Genomic DNA, 22,722 nt, shown 5'->3' with positions numbered 1-22,722 from the left:
CTGTTGTTTCAGTGAGGCTTCCGGCAGAAGGTTGGAAGGTGAATCAATTGGTTCATGTGAAAAAGGGAGGTTGCCTTCGGGATGAATTTTGGGTGAGGCCTGAGCATAACCTTGTCGCAAAGGAATACCGTGATGGTGGTTGTGTCATCAGAGCCTCTAATCTATTCTCCTAGCCAAGATGATTGCTATCAGAAAGACCATTTTCATTGAGAAGTATATAAGCAAACAGGTGGCCATGGATTTGAAGGGAGGCCTAGTCAGTCCTTTCAGTACCAGGTTTAGGTCTCATGTTTACTATACCCCGAGGAATCTTTTAGTGGCTGGGTGTGATAGCACTGAGTGTCCATCTAGTGGTTGGTGGAAGGCTCTTATAGCCGCTAGGTGGACTCAGAGTGCTTAGAGATAGTCCCAATCTTTTTAGAGTTCGTACATAGTCTAAGATTTGTAGAAGAATGGCAGATGTCAGGGAGATTTGTTGGGAAGTACACCAAATCCAGAACCTGGACCATTTTTGCAGGTAAGTACAGCATGTCGAGGACTTTCTACTGTGTAATACTACCTCTTGTACCTCCTTCGAGCAGGAGCTTTCTAGGTGTTAGAACCATCAAAGAGCCATGCCCTGAAGTGAAGAATCCCCAGGCAGGGAGTAGGATCTCTTGACATAATAGATACTTGTGAGAAGGATCCCTGAAGAAGGATGAAGAAAGGCTTGAAGGTAGGCACTATGTGAAATTTGACAGACTAGCCTGCTATGGCTCATGGACAACGACTGGTCCATGGTGATGCAGGACCATGGATGCTTGAAAAGGGTTAAATGATTCCTAAGTGGGAGGGACTGTAGGTCTGGATTCATGAGTCAGTTTGAATTTCCCAACAGCCCCCTTGATAGAAGGATCTACCTCTGGAACTCTTCACACCCTTTGTCTTCTCAGATGATAGTGTCTTGTCAGGCTTGGTCTGTCTCAGTACCAGAACTGAAGATGAGGCCCTATGAGTCAGTGAGCCAGTGCTCACACTTCAGATTCAAGAAGCGATGCATGGGGGATTCAATGCCAGTCTCATGGCTTTACTCACAAGGAATATCTTCCTGTATTTTCAGGTTCTGGATATAAAGGACTTGCAAAATGCACATTTCATGAAAATGTGCAACTCCCCCAGGCAGTATAGGCATTTTAAGGGCCTGTTTGTGGGCACTCCTTTCTCATATAAGGGCACTATTTATATTCAGGGGACCCAGAAGATGCCATCTTGTAGCCTAAAGTGGAATGTATACATGAACAATCACTCAAATGAGAGCCTATGAACTCAGATGATCACAGGATTTGTTTGAAGTGGGCATTCTGTCCCAGGGAGTACGCAGATGTGGCGTCAGGCTGCTGAACTGGGTGCCATGGCCCTTTCTGAGAATCTCATTGAGTCTATTGAGGCATCTGTGATGAAAACTGTTACCAGGAATATTTTCTTAAGAGTAGACCTGTACTCAGTACGGTCCTTGTCATCTAGGGCTTAAGATCTAATAGCCAGGATAATGTAGCTCTTGCAGTGTCCAGGGACACTGAGAGCAGCCAATGGGAGACCTCAAAATCCCTCATAAGGGTGGCCCTCCACCTTCCTGTCAGTTGTGTCTTTGGGGGAAAAAAATTCATTTCTGATGGGATTATTATATCCTTTGCTAATTATGCCACCATAGCATCAATCTTTGGTATTTTTGTGATAGTATAAGATACAAGAGTAAGAAAAGAGCTAAACTTGTATCTGCTGATGTGTTTTGTCAGGGTATTCCATTCATTCCTAATTACATGTACAAAAGGAAGAGCACTGGGGAATCATTGACTCAGGCTGGGATTTGGGACTGCAGATATTAATTTGCCCTTTGATTTGTCATTAATAACTCATCTGGCTATATGGTAGATGTCATCTCCCTGCACATATTAGTAAGTCAGATGGAGGGAAACAATTGGTGTTTTTACACCTTTCCTGCTTAGAGTCTCAATCAGAAAGCTCTCTCCCTCCTCAGCAGATGCGAAGTTTGAGACGATGATAAAGTTCTCTTACATCTTTTTTATTTTTCCTTCCCTTTGTGGGCTTATGTTTTTTGTATCTTTGTGTCTACTTTGCAGGAGTCCCCACATAACTGTGGAGAGGGCAGGGTCTCTTGTGGCCCTTCTTACTGAAAGCCTTGGGCCCCCTAGATACGTTTTGTCCCACTATTGGTGGGATGAAATATCTTTTTAAGAATCCCCCAGTTCATCTTGGGAAGAAAGTAGGAGCCCTGTTTCTTTCCCCAGAGAGCTGAGGACCCACTTCAGTATCTTGGGCACAGGAAGAGGGACTTTGGATCCCTTAAAGGGCTATTCCTTCTGGCTGCAGAACAGGCATCTGAGCAAGCACTGAAGCGACAGCCAGAGCTGGAGCCTGGTAAATTTCTGGAACCCACACCATTCACCCACAGCACAATCCCCTTCCATCTAATGCCACAGCAGATTCAAAATGGACATTATGAAAAGAGGAAAAACAAGCAGTTATGAAAATTTTACTAATTACTCACTGATTCTTACAAGCATGGGTTGGGACTCCACAATTAATAGCCTCACATACCTTTTCCACCTAATACAGCGCACCTTATAAACTAGACATAACAGCTCTGTCCCGGACTACCTGTAAACAGAGTCCCAAAAACTCTGGCTATTATAAGTTAAAAAAAAAAACCCTTAAGAATGTATTACATCCATTGCTGGCTTTAATATGAGAGTCCAAATTATAGCAGATGGTGACAGTCTGTGCCATGGCTGGATTTCCCATGACTAACCTGTTTGGTACAATGGAAAACAGGAAATATCAGTTCTGCTCTTGAGGATAAGTCAGATGTGGCTCCCTCTTAAACACTTTCCACTGTAGCTGCCAACAAAGGGGAGCACTCTCCAGTTTGATTTGCCTAAAGGCCATCAGACTATGGCAGTTCTGCACTGAGAACATTACTCCAATAGCTGTTCACTTGCCTGAGGTTCAAAATCATCTCATGGACTCTCTCTGCAGGGCTTCAGGTACCACTCATTCTTCAGGGACTCAGGGAAAAATACCTGTCTAAAAACAGTGAGCAGGTATGCTCTCAACATTATGGAATTTAACAGGGCCCCTATGAACTCAATTTTTTGAGTGGGAGCAAAGGCTGACTTTACAATGTTGAGGATGAGAAACAGTTAAGCAAGTGCAGTGGTCCTGATGTGAGCAAGAACTTCCTCTCTGGATCTGTCCCTCAGTAATCAATTGTCCAGATACAGGAAAATGTGAATTCCCTTCTTCCTGAGATACATAGTAACAATGACCACTCTTTTGGTAAAAACCCAGGGGCCAAAGAGGCTGAACGGAAGCACTGAGTACTGAAAGTGGCATTCCACCATGACGAAACGAAGGAACTTTCTGTGGCTCAGTAAAATCTCCACATGGAAGTATACGTCCTGAAAGTCCAGAACCGCAAACTGGTGGTACTGAGGCAATGCAGGGAGGACAGTCTATTCTGTGATCATTCAGAAACTCATGTACTCAATATAATTGGTGAGGCTGTGAAGGTTGATGATAGGTCTTACCCCTCCCTTGGATTTGGGTACCAGGAAGTTAAGCCATCCTCCACCTCTCCCAAAGTCAGCCGCAAGTGGACCTCAGTATCTCTGAGAGGAATCCCTGAAGAGGGATGTGGGGATATGGGGAGAAGAACTTGATGGCTTAACCCAATTTGACGGTACTTAGGATCCAGATGTCAGTGGTGATCAAACCCCAAGCATTGTGAAAGCAGGTCAGCCTGTCAAAGGGGGGAAATGAGGACAGAGGAGCAACGACTGAGTGAACAAGGTCAACAAGGAGCCAAAATGGGTGCCTGGAAGGCACTGATGGAGTGTGTGTGGATAGGCCAAACTCCAGGCCTGACTGGGTTCTCCTGTGGTATCCTCTTTCTGGGGTAGATCTGTTGCCCTGGAGGAGGGAAGGCTGGCCAAAGATGCACTGCAGAGGATGCTGCTGCTGGACGGTGTAGTGGCACCTCTGCACCACCGGCGTACATACCCTCAAGGACCGCAGGACAGCCCTGGAGTCCTTGAAGGAGTGCAGTCTCTTCTCAGTTTTGTCCAAGAACGTTTGGCTACCAAAGGGCAAATCCTCATTGGTCTGCTGGACATAAGGGGCAATACCTGAATTCTGCAGCCAGGAAGCCTTCATCATAGGGGTGACCGCGGCGGCCATTACCCTGACCAAGATGTCCAGCACAGACTGAGAGGATGTCTTAGACACTAAAAGCAGCAAAGAGTCCTGTGGCACCTTATAGACTAACAGACGTATTGGAGCATGAGCTTTCGTGGGTGAATACCCACTTCGCCAGACTAACACGGCTACCCCTCTGATACTCAGACACTAAGCAGCCCTCAGTGACAAAACCAGAAATTCCTCACGTGAGGTCCTGGGCAGCTGGTCTGCGAACTTTGACATAGCTTTCCAGTTAATAAAACGGTACTTGGACAACAAAACATGCTGGCTAGCAATCTACATCTAAAAGAAAGAGGTGATGTAAATCTTTCTGCCTATGAGGTCCAATCATTTAGAGTCCCTATCCTTGGGGGTGGACTTAAACCTGCCTGCCAAGTTCTGTTGTTCACTACAATTATGATTAGGGAATTTAGGGCTGGATGAGAGTAAAACCCTCAAATCCCTAAACAGGAACGAAACAGCATCTTTTCATGCGCTCACCTGCGGGCGTTACTGAAGATGGCATGTTCCAGAGAGCCTTAGCCAGTAAAAGGAATGCACTGTCCCCAGGAGCAGACGGCTGTCGAAAATCCACCAATTTGTGGGTGCTCTCTTGCAAGAATTCTGCTTGGGTACCAAGGGACACAGCTACATGCAAAAAAAGATTTTGGTACACTTTAAAATCCTCCAGTACCAAAGCACTGTACAGAGACTAAGACAAGGCCCTTTACTGAGCCAAAGCCGGATCCTGTTCCACGGCTGACGGACACAGGCAGGATGACTCTGGAGGCTCCATAGGCAGGAGGACTGCCAATGCCAGGGCTGCGACGGATCAACAATCAGCACCACAGACCTGACTGGCAATCTTGCCTTTGAGAGCAACGAAGGGTGGGAAATCTGTACTGAAGATCATCCCACAGACTCCATGGAGGTCACTGGTGGCCAGCAAGGGACCCCGTCTCAACCACAAGATGTGTGCCAATCCTGGTACCAGTAACCATCCATCAGCGGCCCTCAATGCTAGTCAGGCAATGGAGAGCAGGAGGATTGTGACACTGCTTTCCGTATTTTTCACAGTAATATGATATGATTGTGTCATAATCATAATGTATTTTATGCAAGATAGGTCATGTGAGGTATCATCAAAAAGGTTATGATTTACTGAATATGCTTATCCTATTTCTATGCATGTATCATTTTTGTATCTAAAGTTAGGAATATTGACTATACACATCTGTACTACAAAAGTGTTTCCATCTGGAGAACACCCACCAGAAAGAATGCAATCTGGCTGGCTGGCTAGCTACAAACAATGTCTGACTCGTGGCTGCATTGACACTGAAGGGTCATGTGATCACGTCACCTGGTACTGGACTCCATTATAGAATACCAGTATTTTTCCATGGGGAAGGGGCAAAACAAAGGGTTCCCGCCATATGTAAAACCCATTTAAGGCAGGGGAGTGACATAATCAGCATTCGTTCTTCACTGAATCCCCCACCCAGGATGACTGCTGGAAACAGCTAAGAAACAAAGACAAAGGCTGGGGAAGAAGGACTGAGCCCAGGCTGGAAAAGATGTCTGCCCTGTGAAAGAAATACCTGGAGTTTTAAGCTGCAAACAAGAGCAGCTTTCCTTCAAGAACCTCTGCAATCTGCCTAAAACAACATTTAGGGTGAGAAATTACTACTTGTAACCAATTTCTTTAGTATCTTAAGCTTAGTTTGCGTGTTTGTTTCATTTGATAGATAATCTGCTTTGATCTGTTTGCTAACCCTTATAATATCTACAAAAGATAGATTTTAAGTGAATAAACTTGTTTTCTTCTCTCTAAAACCAGTCTGTGGAATTCATAACTGGGGGGGTGGGCGACAAAAGCTGTGCATATCCTTCCTCCACATTGATGGAGAGGGCGAATTTCATAAGCGTAGGCTGTATAATTCTCTGTGAAGTGCAAGACGATGCAATTTTGAGTTTACATTCCAGAGGGGGTATGTACTTGAGTGCTGGGCAATTCCCTAGCTGAAGCCTTCCCATACAGTGCTGATTTCAGTGTCTGCACTGCTGGGTGTGTCCCTACCTGTGTATGGAGGAGGCTTGCAGGCCTGGCTCAGCAGAACAAGTGTATGGGAGCCCAACAGGCAGGCTCAGTGGTACCCCCGTACATCAGATGAGAAAGATGACAACTCCAACTCAGATGCAGAGAAGCCTAAGGATCCCAGAGATAAGGGCAGAGCAAGATCAGAGAGAGCAAGCAGGCGGTCTGACTCATCCATCCCCCAGAATGAGGCAGGAAGTGCCGCTCCCAATGGAGGTGATACCTTTGGTACCGAGCATGCCAGTCCCAAAGTGAACAGTGGTACATGAGTGTCTGATGGTACCAACATGGAGGGCAGTGAAAAGCTGTATCCAGTACCGGTCCTACTTCCACAATTGGTGGAAAGGAAACATTGGGGTGCAGTGTGGTGCTGACAAAACTGAGGGATCAGCAGCTAGTTCAATTGACAGGGCTATAGTTAATGCAGTCCTGGCAATGTCCTGGACCAACAAAGAGGTCAGGACGGAAAGGCAGAGGAGGTCTGTAGCTGCCTATGTGGAAACAGTCAGTACCGGCATCTTCCTCATCGGTACCAGACTCAATGGATGCCTGGAAGCTGGAACCAGAGTCAACGCTACAGTGATTCTATCCTTCCTACTCAGTACAAGGGAAGGGTTAGAGGTACCCATGCCACCGTGCGCACTGGCACCAACTATGTGCTGGTTCACACTTTTCCTGAGGGAGACAGAAAAGTCACCCCAGGACCAGGAGTGGTCTCAATTGGTCCTTTGCGACTTTTTTCTCAGTGCAGTTGACAAACAACGATCCCTCTGTTTCTTCAGAGAGGCATCTGCTCCAGAACATGAAGTGGCAGGGCCCTTGAGCCCGAAGGCGCTCTTCGATGCAACGAGCGCCTCAGTACTAAAGCAGGTCTCATGGCGTGTTTGAGCAGGTGCTGCTTAAGGCAAAGGTCCTGAGCCACTTGAAACAGTTTCTTAAATCATCTGCAGATCACACAACACTCCTTGATGTGAGCCTCGCCAAGACAGGGCAAGCATCACGTGTGGGGATCACTTCCCTACATGAAGGACGATGTTTAAACCCTGGTGAGGTCATCACCTAGGGAAACAAACTACTACAACTAACACTAACAATACTAAGAGTGTTACTAACTATATCCAACAAGAGAAAAAATAAAACCTAGTTGAGAGTTTGAGAGGCTGAGACCACACAGAGCTCTGACTTGAGCCACGGGCAAAAAGAAGGAACTGAGTCAGGTCTGGGGCAGCACTGCCACACATAGCCAAGGGAGGGCTACAGCCACAAGGCGTGAGCACCACCCCTTTATGGGTACCGTTAGACAAATTTCTCTGGCTCTGGTGCACTGGGCGTGCACACACCTAAGTGGAATACAAAGCTGCACCTACTCAAAGAAGTGTTATTTGTCCCTTCAAACAACACAAGAACCAGGAGTCACCCAATGTAATTAATATGCAGCAGATTTTAAAACAAACATAACTAAGTGCTTCACACAACACACAATCAGTCTGTGGAATTCATTGCCAGGGGATGTTATAAAGGTCAAAATTATAACTGAGTTCAAGAAAGAATTAGATAAATTCATGAAGGATAGGTCCAGCAATAGCTATTATCCAAGATGATCGAGAATGCAACACCATGGTCTGGATGTCACTAAACGCCTGACTTCCAGAAGCTGGGAATGAACGACAGGGGATGAATGGATGGATGAATGACTCAGATGTTAACAGTTCATCTGCCCTTTTGATGGAGGATACTGAAATTTGGTACTTACTCATTAAGAACTACTCATCACAATAAACAACAAATTTGAATTTTGACATTTCTATTACAGATCATTTGAATGTCAGTAACAATTTTTAATTTTTTCTGTGATTTGGCAATGCTAGATACGAGTCCAGAGAATGCTCTCAGAGAAAGCAAGCATGTTGTAGGTACCAATCAAGTAGACACCATGTCCAAGTGAAAGGTCAACTGTTGTCAGCTAATATTCATACTGTATAAATATCCTGTTTATCAAATTAAGAAACTCTTTGCAGACCAAAAACAGCATTCATTAAAAGAAGAAATCAAGCACTGAAATCAAAAGTAATCACTTACAAATTTTGAAAGGTTTTCTCCTCAAGAGCTAACGTTTTTGCATGTTTACACAACTTTTGAAGTTGTTTTATATGTTCTGGATTGTCAATTCCCATTCCCATAGACAAAATCTCAGATCGAATATTGTATTCATTTATAGACGTCTTCAACTCTGAAAGCTTGGTGACCCGGACCTTAAAGAAAATATATGATGTAAATACAACTGTTCTTATAAGAAACTCATTCTACCTCTAACTTGTCTATTAACTTAAAAACTAAAACATTCGGCACATGTGTATACACATCACACATGTGTATCTATACCTATGAATACACACAACTAGTTTATCTCTAGTTAAATGAAAGAATTACCCACTTGTAATGTTTCAGTAATTTCTTCTTCTCTACTATGAGAATTTAATGATGAACAATGTTACAGTACTACACAATTCCATCAATTAGAGAAACTTTCAGAACCACAGAGAAGGAAGGGTGTTGTAAAGATTAACGTTTATGAAGAACTCAAATACTATAGTGATGAATGCCACAGAAAAGTCCATCAGGAAATTGATAATTTTATCTTCCTTGCAAGGTTTGAATTGTGTGCAATAAGTAAGGCGTGGGGGCCATATACATTAAACAATGAAAATAAAACAAAATACCAGAGTGAATATACTGAATAAGGCCAGGGTCCTCTGAAAAAAACAGTATGTGACCACATAATTAAAGAATATATCATAATGCATACTCACAAAGAATGGAATTAAGGCTGCATAGGCAACCTTAATTCTGGCATTTCCTACCTTCTCAGTGTTTGACTTTGAAACCTTAATGTTCTTTTAATGTAATTTTGTGTGTTACACACACACACACTCCTACCTTTAAGCTCTTTGGGACAGGGACCATATTTTCATTGTGTGCACAGTCTGACAGTTTTGGGAAAATGTCTGTGTCCATTTATATGTTTAATTTTGTTTTGTATCATTTAAGACTGCAAACCTGCTTTGTGGATTAGAACCTCCGCTTTGCATATTACTGTACTTTGTGTTCTGTGTTGAGAGTCAGATTATGTAGCCCATCAAGATGTTTAGTAAGGCCAGAAAAGGGGGTATTTCTTACCTTATGCAGAACACACAGGAAGAGTAAGCCAAGTTTGCCACGGACTACTGACTTTCTAATAACTCTTATGAGCTTTACCACTCCCTCTGAAATCATGGGAACTGTGTACGTGAACCCAGCACGGTAGGGGTTCTGTGTGTAAAGGGAGCCAATCCCTGTGAGCAGCAAGAGGGACTTGAACACCTGAACAAGGACAGACCTTGGACCCAACAGATGGTTAGGATCAGTGAGGAAGAAGAGGGAGGTAAACACAAACATTTGTTTTGGTTTTTTAAACAGCTCTATCACTCTTGTAAGCTTTGTAAATCTGTGTTTATTTAAAATGTTTCTTTACAAAGCCTGTTTGTTCCTTACTCTGTCACATATTTTATAACTGAATTTTATAACTAGGCACACCAGAGCTCACCCAGCTCTGGAAGGAACAGATCTATGCAACTGGTAAGGTCAAGAGGAGCGAGACACTGGGTTCAGGGTCAAGTCAGCTGGACTGCGGTGTCATATAGCCAAGATGTGTATCAGACACAGAGTCTGCAACCGAGGAATATTCCTGAATAAACCAGAGCTAGAACAGCGATCAATTGTTACCCAAACACAGGGAGCTTAGCAGCACATAGAATTTATGTTTTATTGGCATACATTTGGGATGACCTGTGTAATCTATTTGCAGCTTTGCCACTAGTGCACTATGCAGTTATCCCAAAACTCAGAAAATACATGATGGTATAGTGTATCTCAGTATATTTACATACACATTCACAAATATATATACATAAATACCAATAAAAAGAGAGCAAAGAGAAAAACATTTACTGGGCATTTATAAGGAATTTAGATAAATATTCTCTAATAGTGCTATTTATATTTAATACTTACCATTGGATCAACCCAAATTGTATTTCCCAAGGCAAGCACTATTTTTGCTTCATGAAGTTTTCCTCTAATTTTGTGATGAATATATCTAGTAACCTAATAAAAACAACTCTGATAGTATTTAAAGTAAATCTTAAATCAAATACAGATTTTGTATCTATTTTAAGCTTAGGTTACTAAATTATAAACAACAATGAAATTAGGGCATTTATCATATAGTATCAACAGTTTTGGAGAAAACCTCATACAAACTATAAGAGACATATGTTTCAAAATTACAGATCACATTAATATTGCATGATTAATGGGGCTGGCCTAGAAGTCTAGTGAATTATGTTTTACCACTGCAACATGGGGAAAATACAAGTATGGGTCAACGGTATCGGAAACTGTATCTCCAATTGCTCCTGGCAGACCCAAGGAACAGTGATGACTGGTGCTGGAAGAGGCCACAACTAGTCTTCCTGCATTGGTAGAAGACTGGTGGAAAGTTTTCAAGAGAAAGGGAGTAAAAAGGATTATACTGGATTCTGAGAAGGGCCCTCTCAGGAGCTTATTCCCCAAAGAAACAGCACCAAGCATTTACCCACTTGGAGCGCATTTATGATTAAAGTAACAGTTATGAAACAGGTTGTTTTTATCCTTTCTAAAAGGCACAGGAATATTAAATCTCTCAGTAATGGAAGATCTTTAAAATTAATTAATGAAATTTACTTAACACCAATTTCTAAAAATTAAGGATTAACTATGAAGCATAAACTACCAAAAATATTGGCTCAATTTAAGTGAATCAAAAATAACCTTTCTGAACTTGAGATAAAGAGAAACATACTATATTAAAGAAAGATTACCTTAGGGTTCCATTCGATTTCATTATCAATAGGTTTCACCCTACAAACAATAAATTCCACAGCCTGCGGGGGCAAAATTTGAAATCTTGTAGGTAAGTGAAACAGCCGATGAACCTGAACTTGACCAGTTCTGCCTTCATCTATATACCTGATAGTAACATTGTAGATGAAACAATTTTCTTCTTTTGGGGGTATCTCCAACACTTGAACCCTTAAGGGAGAAAAAAAAAGAGTGAAAAAATTATTTTCATTTTCCAAATTAAATACAATACAGTACCAGAGTTACAAAAAATTAAATGATAAATACAATCTTAATCTATTGGGCTTTGCTTAACGTTTATGAAAATGTAATATAATCATAGTAAATGACAATATGAGCTACCTAATTGAGAGACAAGGTGGGTGAACTAATATTTTATTGGACCAACTTCTGTGGGTGAGACACAAGCTTCTGAGCCACACAGAGCTCTTCTTCACCTGTCTCTCTAATACCTTGGGATTGACAGAGCTACAACTATGCTAGATACAACCTAATTGAGACATTCTGTGCGCATTAACTATATTAAACAACTATACTACATGGAATCCTGGTTAATAATGGTCTCTTACAGTCCTTTGAATACTGAGTTTTTTCAGGTATATACAAATACACCTCTCCCTCGATATAACGCGACCCGATATAACACGAATTCAGATATAACGCGATAAAGCAGTGTTCGGGGGGGCGGGCAGGGCTGCGCTGCGCATTCCAGTGGATCAAAGCAAGTTCGATACAACGCGGTTTCACCTATAACGCGGTAAGATTTTTTGGCTCCCGAGGACAGCATTACATCAAGGTAGAGGTGTATTTCAATACAAAGTACTTACTTTAAAATACCCATAAATTTTATTCTTTAAAATCATTCTTTCCAAATCAATCAGAATCTCTTACCTGTGAAAAAGACCTTCTTCATGTAATCCATACAGTGCTAGTTTCTCCACCATTTCAACGGACACTTTATTCCTGGCTTTCTTAAAATACTCAATCATCTCTCCATCAAGAATTGCATATTGATCCTTTTGTTTATCTATTATGCGACCGAAGTAGTTTGTTGCATCCACAATGTGGAGAGGTACTATCTGAAAGTGTTTAAAGAGGACAGACAACTCATGAGATTAAATTACTAAACTACACAGACCTTTACAACTAAATCCACTGATTTCATTCCAGCACAGATCAGTATAAAAGATGATTATTCACCTTTGTAACTGTTGTTCAAGATGTGTTGCTCATATCCATTTTAATTAGGTGTGCACGCACCGTGTGCATGATCGTTGGAAGATTTTTACCCTAGCAACACTTGGTGGGTCGGCTGAGGCACCCCCTGGAGTGGTGCTTTTACGGTGCCGGATATATGCCCCAGCCGACCCAGCGCCCCCTCAGTTCCTTCTTGCCGGCTACTCCGACAGAGGGGAAGGAGAGTGGGTTTGGAATGGATATGAACAACACATCTCGAAGAACAACAGTTACAAAGGTGAGGGAGTAACCGTCTTTTCTTCTTCGAGTGCTTGCTCATATCGATTCCACTTGGGTGACTTCCAAGCCTTACCTACGCGGTGGTGTCAAAGTGAGATGTTGTGGAGTGAAGGACCGCTGAACCAAATGTGGCATCACCCCTGGACTGTTGCACTATCGCATAGTGGGCAGCAAAGGTATGAACTGATGACCAAGTCGCTGCTCTACATATCTCCTGTAGTAGTCCAAGATGATACGTACTGACGTCTGTAGAGAGGGGTCGTATGATTCCGGGCGCACCAGCAGGAAAACCACTTCCACTTGGCTACGTATGTGGACCTGGTAGAGGGTTTCCTGCTACCCAAAAGGATCTGCTGGACCGAATGAGAACAGCACAGCTCAGAGTGATTTAGCCATGCAGCAGCCACACTGTGAGCTAGAGAGATTGCAGGTCGGGATGACAGTCGACTGTGATCCTGAGTGGCCACAGCGGGAGTGGAATCGGGGTGTCCACCGACAGCTCTAGAAAGTGGTATACCAGGGCTGTCTGGGCCATGCTGGGGCGGCCAGAATCAGACGGGCCCTGTCCCTCCGCAGCTTGCTTAGGACCCTGTGGACTAGTGAGAATGGAGGAAAGACATAGCACAGGTGATCCTTCCACTGAATTAGGAAAATGTCCAACAGGGAACCCGGAGAGCACCCTTGGAGAGGGCATTACACCTGGCATTTCCGATTCTCGTGAGAGGTGAATAGGTCTATTGGGGAAAGCCCCGCTTCAGGAAGACAGAGTGGATGACATTCAGGCAAACTGACCACTCGTGAGCCTGGAATGATCTGCTGAGGTGGTCTGCTAAGGTGTTCTGGACCCCTGGGAGAAACAACGCCACTAGATGGATCGAGTGGGCTATGCAGAATTCCCACAGACAAGTGGCCTCCTGACAGAGGGGTGATGATCGGGCTCCCCCTTGCTTGTTGATGTAAAACATGGCCATAGTGTTGTCTTGAGGACTGCAACACAACGGCCTTGAATGCGCTCTCGGAATGCTTGACACGCCAGGCGTACTGCTCTGAGTTCTTGTACGCTGATGTGCAGAGATAACTCTCCTGCTGACCATAGACCCTGTGTACGGAGGTTCCCGAGATGGGCTCCCCATCCCAGAGATGACGGATCCATGACTAGGGACACGGAGGGCTGCAGGGCATGAAATGGTACCCCTTCGCACATTGATTTGGGGTCCAGCCACCAGCCTATAGAGGCTAATACTCCTGGCAGGATGGTAACCACCATGCTCAAGCTGTCCCGACCTGGATGGTATACTGTTGATAGCCAGGCTTGGAGTGGACGTAGTCACAGCCTTGTGTGCCTGGTCACAAACGTGCAAGAGGCCATGTGTCCCAGGAGGCATAGGCATGTTTTCACGGTTGAGGTCAGGAAGCTTTGCAGGCTGTGGATGATGTTCACCAGGGATTGGAAGTATCAGAGGGGTAGCCGTGTTAGTCTGGATCTGTAAAAGCAGCAAAGAGTCTTGTGGCACCTTATAGACTAACAGACGTTCTGGAGCATGAGCTTTCGTGGGTGAATACCCACTTCGTCAGATGCATGTCGCATGCATCCGATGAAGTCGGTATTCACCCACGAAAGCTCATGCTCCAAAACGTCTGTTAGTCTATAAGGTGCCACAAGACTCTTTGCTGCTTTTACAGGGACTGGAAGCGTGCCTCCAGCAGAACTGCCCGGGCTAGGCTTGAGTCTAATACTGCCCCTATGAATTCAATCCTCTGGGTTGGTACCAGAGTGGATTTCACAACATTAAGCAGGAGGCCCAGCCGACTGAATATGTTCATGGTGAGCTGAACATGAGACTGCACCTGATCCCCGGAGCGACCCCAAATAAGCCAGTGGTCGAGATATGGGAACACTTGGATCGTTGTCGACAAAGGGAGGCAGCCACCACAGCCATGAATTTGGTAAACACCCTGGGGGCCGTGGATAGGCCGAAAGGAAGGACGGTGAATTGAAAGTGCAGTTGATTGACCACAAAGCAAAAGAAGCGTCTGTGCACTGGGTAGATCGCAATGTGGAAGTACGCGCCCTTCATGTCGAGGGCGGAGTACCATTCTCCAGGATCTAAGGAAGGAATAATGGCCCCTAGTGAGACCATGCGGAACTTCAACTTTACCATAAATTTGTTGAGTCTTTGGAATGACGGCCAAAGCATGAAGAGGCATATAAATCTTTAGCGCATCTGGCACGTAAATATCTTGCAACGCCAGCTACAACAGTGCCATGCAAATGCCTGTTCTCATTTTCAGATAACATTGTAATTAAGAATTACAGAACCCTTAAGAATTCCTAAACCCTTGGCCTTGGGGATTAGGAAGTAGTGGGAATAAAAGCCCTTGCCCCTTGACTCTCCCAGAACCTCCTCCTCTGAGGCTGTGGTCAGAAGGGCCTCCTCTGCGCTACTAGGGTATGCATTTCCACACAGCGCATGATAATTCTCGAGTCCTTCAGACTCTGCAGCCTTGAGTCTGTCTTCTTGGAGAATTGGTCCTGGCCATCAAAGGGCAGGTCCTGGAGGGTCTGCTGTAACTCTGGTGGTAAGCCAGAGACCTGCAGCCATGAGATGCGATGTATGGCTATGCCCGAGGCCAGGGTCCTAGCTGTTAAGTCTTTTCCAGAGAGGCTTGTAGGGAGGTTCTGGCCACATTCTTGCCCTCCTCTACTATAGCCCCAAATTCCTCTCTGGACTCCTGTGGAACCAACTGCTTGCATTTCTCCATAGAGTGCCACAAATTATAGTCATATCGGCTTAGGAGTGCCTGCTGGTTGGCCACCCTGAGCTGCAAGCCTCTGGCCGAGTACACCTTGCGCCCAAACAAGTCTAGGCGTCTAGCGTCCTTTGATTTAGGCGCCGGGGCCAGCTGACTGTGCCGTTCCTTCTCGTTGACCGAAGCCATGACAAAGGAGCACAGTTGGGGGAGTGTATAGAGGTACTCGTAGTCCTTTGAAGGAACAAAATACTTCCTTTCCACCCCTTTGGCAGTAGGTGGAATAGAGGCTGGCGATTGCCAAACTATCTTGGCATTGGCCTGTATGGTTCGATACAATGGGGAGGGCAACTCTGGACGGTGCCTCCACAGACAAAATGTCTACCACGGGGTCCTCTACCTCCACCACCTCCTCTACCTAGAGGTTCATATTGCGCGCCGCTCTGCGGAGCAGTTCCTGGTGAGCGTGGAGGTCCATAGGAGGAGGACCTGAAACCGTAGTCCCCACCACTGCCTCATTGGGCGAGGAAGATACTCCTGGGGCTAAGGGATCCTGCACGAGTTCCTCTTGTGGAGGATCTTGTTGCTCAAGGTCCATCACGCTAGGAGCATGGGCCTGCATTGGCGCTGGAGCAGTCGTCTCAGAGCCTCCGGGGGGGGGGGGGAAAGAGACACAGTGGCCTCCAGTACTCAGGGCTCCAAAGGAGTGGAAAGGGAAGCCCCCAAAAGGAGCTCCCTGGGCCTGACGGTATGCCCAGGGGATCCAAAAGGACCACTGTGGGGGTTCGTGGCTCAGGTCCTGGCCTTCTAGCCACTGGCTTGTACCGCCCTCGCCTTGGTCCTGGGTGTAGTAGCCACCTAGCGAGCGCAACGACGCAGAGGCAGAGTGAGATGGCCAAGGCGGTGCTGTACACGCCAGTGCAGAGTACGCCAGTGCTGTACGGTGCCATGGACCAGTGCCGTGAGGCAGAACGGTACCGAGATGTTGATCGGTGCCTACGGTCGTATCGGTACCGGGAGCCTGATCTGGATCTCGATGGTGACCTCCAGATCGGCTGAGTGCCGCTCTGACCGGTACCGGGAGCAGTGCCAGAAGTCCAATTGGTACCGGTCATAACGCAATTTGGATCTCCGCGAGTCGGAGCAGCATTGTGAGTACGACTGACGCCAAGAACAAGAATGGTACCGAGACTGCAAGCGACACCGTGATGGGTGCCAGGAAGAAGATCAGGACCAGTGTCATCTTTCTTCACTTGGCAAAGGTGGTCACATGAGGGATGGCTTTCCCTTCGAGGTGCTGCGAGCTGCAGAGGAGTCAGCTCTGTGAGCATCATCAAGTCCCGCGCCATTGAAAAGGTTGCCGGTGTAGAGGGTAGTTTTAGCTCGAATGCTGTGTGCCCCAGGGAGCTTACGTGCACCGGACTCGATGGCCCTTGCGGCGCCGGAGTCGATGGTGCAGGAGCCAATATTTGTCCTATGCGCTCCAGCAATGGACGTGGCTTCAACTGAGGGGCAGGAAGTGTCGGCGGCTGTTGCACCAACAAACAAGAAGTGGCCGGCACCTGCTTGGGCTGCTTCTTCGTTGGAGATAAAGACCTGCACCATGGAGAGTCCAAACATGGTGCCGGACCAGTTGGTGCCACAGGGGCACTCTGTACCGAGGACGACGGTGCCGGGTCTCAGCGCGCAGAGGAAGGAACCAGGCTTAAGGCTGCCTCTATAAAGAGCTGCTTCAGTCTAAAGTCCCGCTCCTTCCCGGTCCTCGGCTTGAAGGCTTTGCAAATGCGGCACTTGTCTGCATGATGGAATTCCCCCAGACACCTTAGGCAAGAGTCGTGGGGATCTCCTGTTGGCATCGGCCTCCTGCAAGCCGAGCAGGATTTGAAGCCCAGAGACCCAGGCATGGGCCTGGGTACCTGGATAGGGGAGAGGGGAGAAGACCCCATTCCCCCCCACTAATTAAACTAATTCTAACTATACTAGTAATTCACAACTGTTAACAACTATAAGCAACTATTAACAACTAAATCAGACACTATTAACTAAAGCGAATGCTAGGGAGAGTGGAGATCAGCTAAGCTGCGCTCCACAGTTCCAACGACTGTCACAGGCGGTAAGAAGGAACTGAGGAGGTGCTGGGTCGGCCGAGGCATATATCCAGTGCCGTAAAGGTGCCACTCCAGAGGGTGCCTCAACCAACTCACAGAGTATTGCTAGGGTAAAAATCTTCCGACGATTGTGCACGCAGCGCGCACACACCTAGTTGGAATCGATATGAGCAAGCACTCGAAGAACAGTAGCCTACATGAAAGGAATGCTACAAGCTGGGCATCAGTTCAGTTTCTACTAGACAGGTGTTCATATTGCAAGAGCCAACACCACACTATCAGTTCATAGTATATTCCAGGTTTGTACAGAGGCCAAGAACTGAATTGCACCCATGTTGGTTGAGGTGTTAAAAAACTGAACAGGCAATTCAGACAGTTCAGCTTAATCCCAGTAGTGATTCCTTTCCCACAGAGTCAATGGCAGGATTATCTGGGCAAGGATGTACTTGTTCTGGTGAGCAAGACCTTCAATCTGGCACAAATACACTTTAAAATGATAACCAATATTTTAATACTATCTAGCAACTGTACAGCATTTTACATTTACAAATTACTAAGCAATAACAATCACAACATCCCTGAGAGAGAAGTACTGTCCCCATTTTACAGACAGGGAACCAAACACACAGATTAAGTGACCTGCGAAGGCCACACAAGCCATATAGATTCTTGTTGGTGTATGCACAGTAAAATAAGAAAATCTATTAGGAATTTATTGATTGCTGATTTCTAGCCCTCCTTTTTCAAATGAGTAAAGAAATTAGTGCACTATCTATACCTCCTGATTCAGTTCTAGTCTGCACATCTAGTAGATGCCATATTATAACACCACCACAAATAACTTGATTTTGGATTCTGAATTACTTAGACTAATGAAGAAGGCAGGCTAAAAGAACAGTTACTTTACCCTCCAGTAAGTGTGCTTCTTTGAGATGCTGGCAACGCGGATTCCACTGTAGATGCGCTTATGCCTCAAGAGCCCAAACTTGGAATCTTTTCTGAGTAGTAGTGCCCTTGACCCTCCCCTCACAATTCAAAGCCTGTGTCTGCTGAGGGCAGCTTGTAGGATCCTCATTGATTACAATACCTCTAAGAACCACAGTTACTGTAGGGTAAGTACTTTTTTTTTTTTTTTTTTTTAATTTGCATCACTACAGATCCAACTCTAGGTGACTGGCAAGCAGTAAATATCCTCTCAGGATGATGGAAATGAGGCGTATTAGCTGCATCAGCGAATTAAAAATTGGAGTACTACTCTCCAAAATTTGGCCTCTGATCTAGTAGCTAAGTCCAGTGCATAGCGCCTGACAAACATGAGTGACTGCTCCACATAGCTGCCTTGCAGATCTCAGATACAGGCACATTTCAGAAGTAGGCCGAGGATGTTGCCTGGCGGACTGTGTTACCCGAAACTGGGCCAGCTAGTAAGGGAGGACTAATGATCCACCAGAGTTTGGCAGAAAGCAGCACGTTTATTATACTGATAGCTAAGCTCAAAAGAAGGGGGGGTTCACACTCTCACTCGCATACTCACACTCCCAGGACAGGCATGGCACAGGAGATGTCAGGATCCTTCAAGATAAGTGTTCCACAGCACAGTGATGGACGGTGCGATGAAGGTTAAGTCTTCCCGAGATATGATGGAATGCAATGCGGGGAACCACTGGCCAGGTGGTCCGGGCAAAGGGCCTTCACGAGAGGTACAATCTTGTGAGTGCACTTCTGAGCACATGGCCCCTTCCCCTTTAAAGGACCTGCTCCTCATGGCCTGCAACTAGAGATGACTTGGCTGCATCTAGTTGGTCACACTCCAACCTCGGGCAGTGTCCACGCATTGGGTGTGTGATCGCTGCCTAAATTAGAGTCCCATACAGCTTGTCTACCTGGGAGCTCTTCTGATCTTCCAGCTGTTCAAGCAGCCCATTCATTCCACAAGCATTCCAGGAGGAAGAGGGAGGGGAGACAAAAGTGGGGGAAAATGTAACAGACCTTTTGAGCATACAGGTTATACATAGGATACAGATCACTGCTGCTCCTACAACAGACTGAGCCTTAGTAGTAGGTAGTGGAGGTGCACCAGCCATCTGATGGAGTGAGATGCAATGAGTAAGCCATTTTGATAGTCCTTGCAATGAAATAGGTTGGCACTTAAAGCAGCCAGCTATTGCCACAAATAGACCAGACTGGGAGGGTGGGAAGGGGTCAGTTCTGAAAGATTTGATCCTGCCAATGTAATATCAAAGAAATCTGAATATATCCAAAGCCTGTAACCTTTTTCTCTTTGTGTGAAAAATGTTTTGGGGAAGAACACAGCTAAATTATTTCACTGGTTTAAGCTGAACTCAGAAGCCACCTTGAGCGCAAGTTTTGCTCAGTACCACATTGTCCTTATGGAATGAGGTATACAGGGGCTTGGCCACGAGTGCCTGACACTCACTCACTCTTCTGGCCAAGATGACCCTCCCCCCCCCCAAATAGACCACCTTGAGAATAAGATGGTAGATGGAGCAGTCCATAAAGCTTTCAATTGACTATGCTGAGGTTTCATGCTGGAGTAGATTATCTGACAGGTTGGTAAGTATGCATTAGGTCAGAAGTGGGCAAACTTTTTCGCCTGAGGACCACATTGGGGTTCTGGAATTGTATCAAGGGCCGGGTAGGGAAGGCTGTGCTTCCCCGAACAGCCTGGCTCCCACCCCCTATCTACCCCGTCCCACTTCCCACCCTCTGACTGCCCTCCTCAGAACCCCCGACCCATCCAACCCCTTCTGCTCCTTGTCCCCTGACACTCCTCCATCCCCCCAGGACTCCCATGCCTATCCAACCCTCCCTCTGTTCTCTGTCCCCTGACCTTCCCTGCCCAGAACCTCTGCCCCATCCAACCACTCCCTGTCCTGACTGCACCTGGGACTCTCTGCCCCTTATCCAGCCCCCCCCACTCCTCAGCCCTTTAACATGCTGCTCAAAGCGGCAGGATTGGCAGCCACACGGCCTGGCCGGAGCCAGCCATGCTCCCGCACTGCCTGGAAGGAGCTTGCAGCCCCGTCGCCCAGAGCGCTGGCGGCACAGTGAGCTGAGGCTGCAGGGAAGGGAGGACAGCTGGGGAGGGGCCAGGAGATGAGCTCCCGGCCGGGGAGGCTAAGAGCCGGGCAGGATGGTCCTGTGGGCCAGGTGTGGCCCACGGGCTGTAGTTTGTCCACCTCTGCATTAGGTTCTTGAAAAACTTGGATACTGCCAGAGGGAGAAGACTAAGAGTGATTGTATTGGCAGACAATGTACCAATATTGCTGCCAAATGAACCCTGCCAAAGCTAAAAGAAAATCTAGAATGTTTTAACTGCAGCCCACCACCAAGAATCTTTGGTACGGTGCCTGCACCAGCTCCAGTCCTTTATGGAAGCCCATATCAAGAATCTTTTCTATTTGGAAAAAGTCTTTCTCAGACATTTTTTTTTATCCTGTGCCAAGATTTCTTGATCTTGTGAGGAGCAGTTCTTTTTTCCATGGCGCTCAACCAGTCAGCATCCAGGCGACCACATGCACCATTTTTGAGTCTAGCAATACCTGACCCCGATCTTGCAACGAAAGGTCTGAAAGCCTGGCCAGTGGTTTCATGGACATATGTAACAGGTCTATCAGCCAAAACTGCCTCAGTCATAGAATCATAGAATATCAGGGTTAGAAGGGACCTCAGGTCATCTAGTCCAACTCCCTTCTCAAAGCAGATCCCCAAAATAGCCCCCTCAAGGATTGAACTCTCAACCCTGGGTTTAGCAGGGCAATGCTCAAACCACTGAGCTATCCCTCCCCTGCAATATCCCTCCCCAGTCAATAGGCAGCTGGTCTCATCTGGCTCTGGCAGTCTCCTCTGGGGACTGGCAGAGGGAAAGGAGAAACAAGATTGGTGCCCCGTTGCTTGCTTATGTAGTCTTTAGCAGATATACTGTCTGTATCCGCACTACTGTCACAGAACAGGGAGGAAAGCTACACACTTTACTATAACACCGTGTTGTAAAGTGTTTATATGCAGGCTTGTGTCCTCCTTGTTTCTGTAGATGGTCTGGGTGGGCTCCCCTCCAATCCCTGACACATCCATGACTAATGTCCTGCTGGGACAGGGTCATGAATGGTACTCATTTTTGGGCCTTGTCTGGATGCAGCCACAAGTCCAGCACTGCGAGGACATGAAGCGGTAATAGGACTTTCTTGCTTTGCAGAAGAGTAGACTGACCTAAGCCAGAGCTGTAGAGGCTTCAGGTGAAGTCTGGCAAGCAGGGTCATGTATGTATACACAAACATATGGACTAATAATACAAAGCAATTCGGTTCCATCACTGCCAGTTGTGATTTCACAGTGTTCAGCAGCAGAGGCGCTGATTTTTCAAAGTGCCGGGGGGTGCTCGACCCCTGGCTCTGCCCCAGACCCTGCCCCCACTCCACCCTTCCCATCTCTTTCTGCCCCGCCCCAGCTCTTCCCACCAGTCCGCCCCCTCTGCTGAGCATGCTGCGTCCTCACTCCTCCACCCCCTCCCAGACTCTTGCAAGATGCAAAACAGCTGTTTGTGGTGGGCAGAAGGCGTGGAGAGGGAGGGGGAGGCACTGATCCATAGGGCCTGCTGGCATGTGGGAGTCGCTGGGGAGGGGCTGATAGGGGGCTGCCGATGGGTGCTAAGCACCCATCATTTTTTCCCCGTAGGTGCTCCGGCGCTGGAGTCGGCATCTATGTTCAGCAGTAACTTAAGTGAGAGAAATGTGTCCTCTGACAAGTAAGCCCTCACTACCACAGAATCTAACCTGGACCATATGAAGTTTATCATCTGCGATGGCATGAATGTCTGTTTCTTCCAATTCGTCACGAGGCCCAGAGAAGCAGGGAACAAGCAGTTGAGAACTATCAGATTTTGCTTGTGGGATCCACCTCTGATCAGTAACTTGCCTAGATATAGCCAGACATAGATGTTTCTTCTTTCGTGGGTGTGCAGCCACCACAGAAAGGCATTTTCCAAGAGACTCTTGGAACCAGGGAGAATCTGAAAGGCAGTTACTTTGTACTTCTAGTGATTTGGCTCCACTGAAACAGTTACTTACCTGTACTCTAACTGTTGTTCAAGATGTT

General features: G+C 46.3%; 1 protein-coding gene across 11 annotated transcripts in view; it reads right to left on the bottom strand.

The window, feature by feature from the left end:
• TDRD12 (tudor domain containing 12) overlaps window positions 1-22,722 on the bottom strand; it is a 161,779-nt gene that overhangs the window by 56,609 nt on the left and 82,448 nt on the right. For all 11 annotated transcript variants that reach the window (XM_039503492.1, XM_039503494.1, XM_039503497.1 and 8 more), the window contains 4 exons: window positions 12,164-12,351; window positions 11,233-11,443; window positions 10,385-10,477; window positions 8,414-8,586 (listed from right to left, as the gene is read on the bottom strand). In XM_039503492.1, coding sequence (XP_039359426.1) covers window positions 8,414-8,586; window positions 10,385-10,477; window positions 11,233-11,443; window positions 12,164-12,351 — 665 coding nt within the window. The remainder of the gene's footprint in view (window positions 1-8,413; window positions 8,587-10,384; window positions 10,478-11,232; window positions 11,444-12,163; window positions 12,352-22,722) is intronic.

Source organism: Mauremys reevesii, linkage group 16, assembly GCF_016161935.1.
Source record: "Mauremys reevesii isolate NIE-2019 linkage group 16, ASM1616193v1, whole genome shotgun sequence".
NCBI classification, from domain to species: Eukaryota; Metazoa; Chordata; order Testudines; family Geoemydidae; genus Mauremys; species Mauremys reevesii.
Note: the sequence above shows the minus strand (reverse complement) of the source record. Positions and strands in the feature narration are given on the sequence as shown.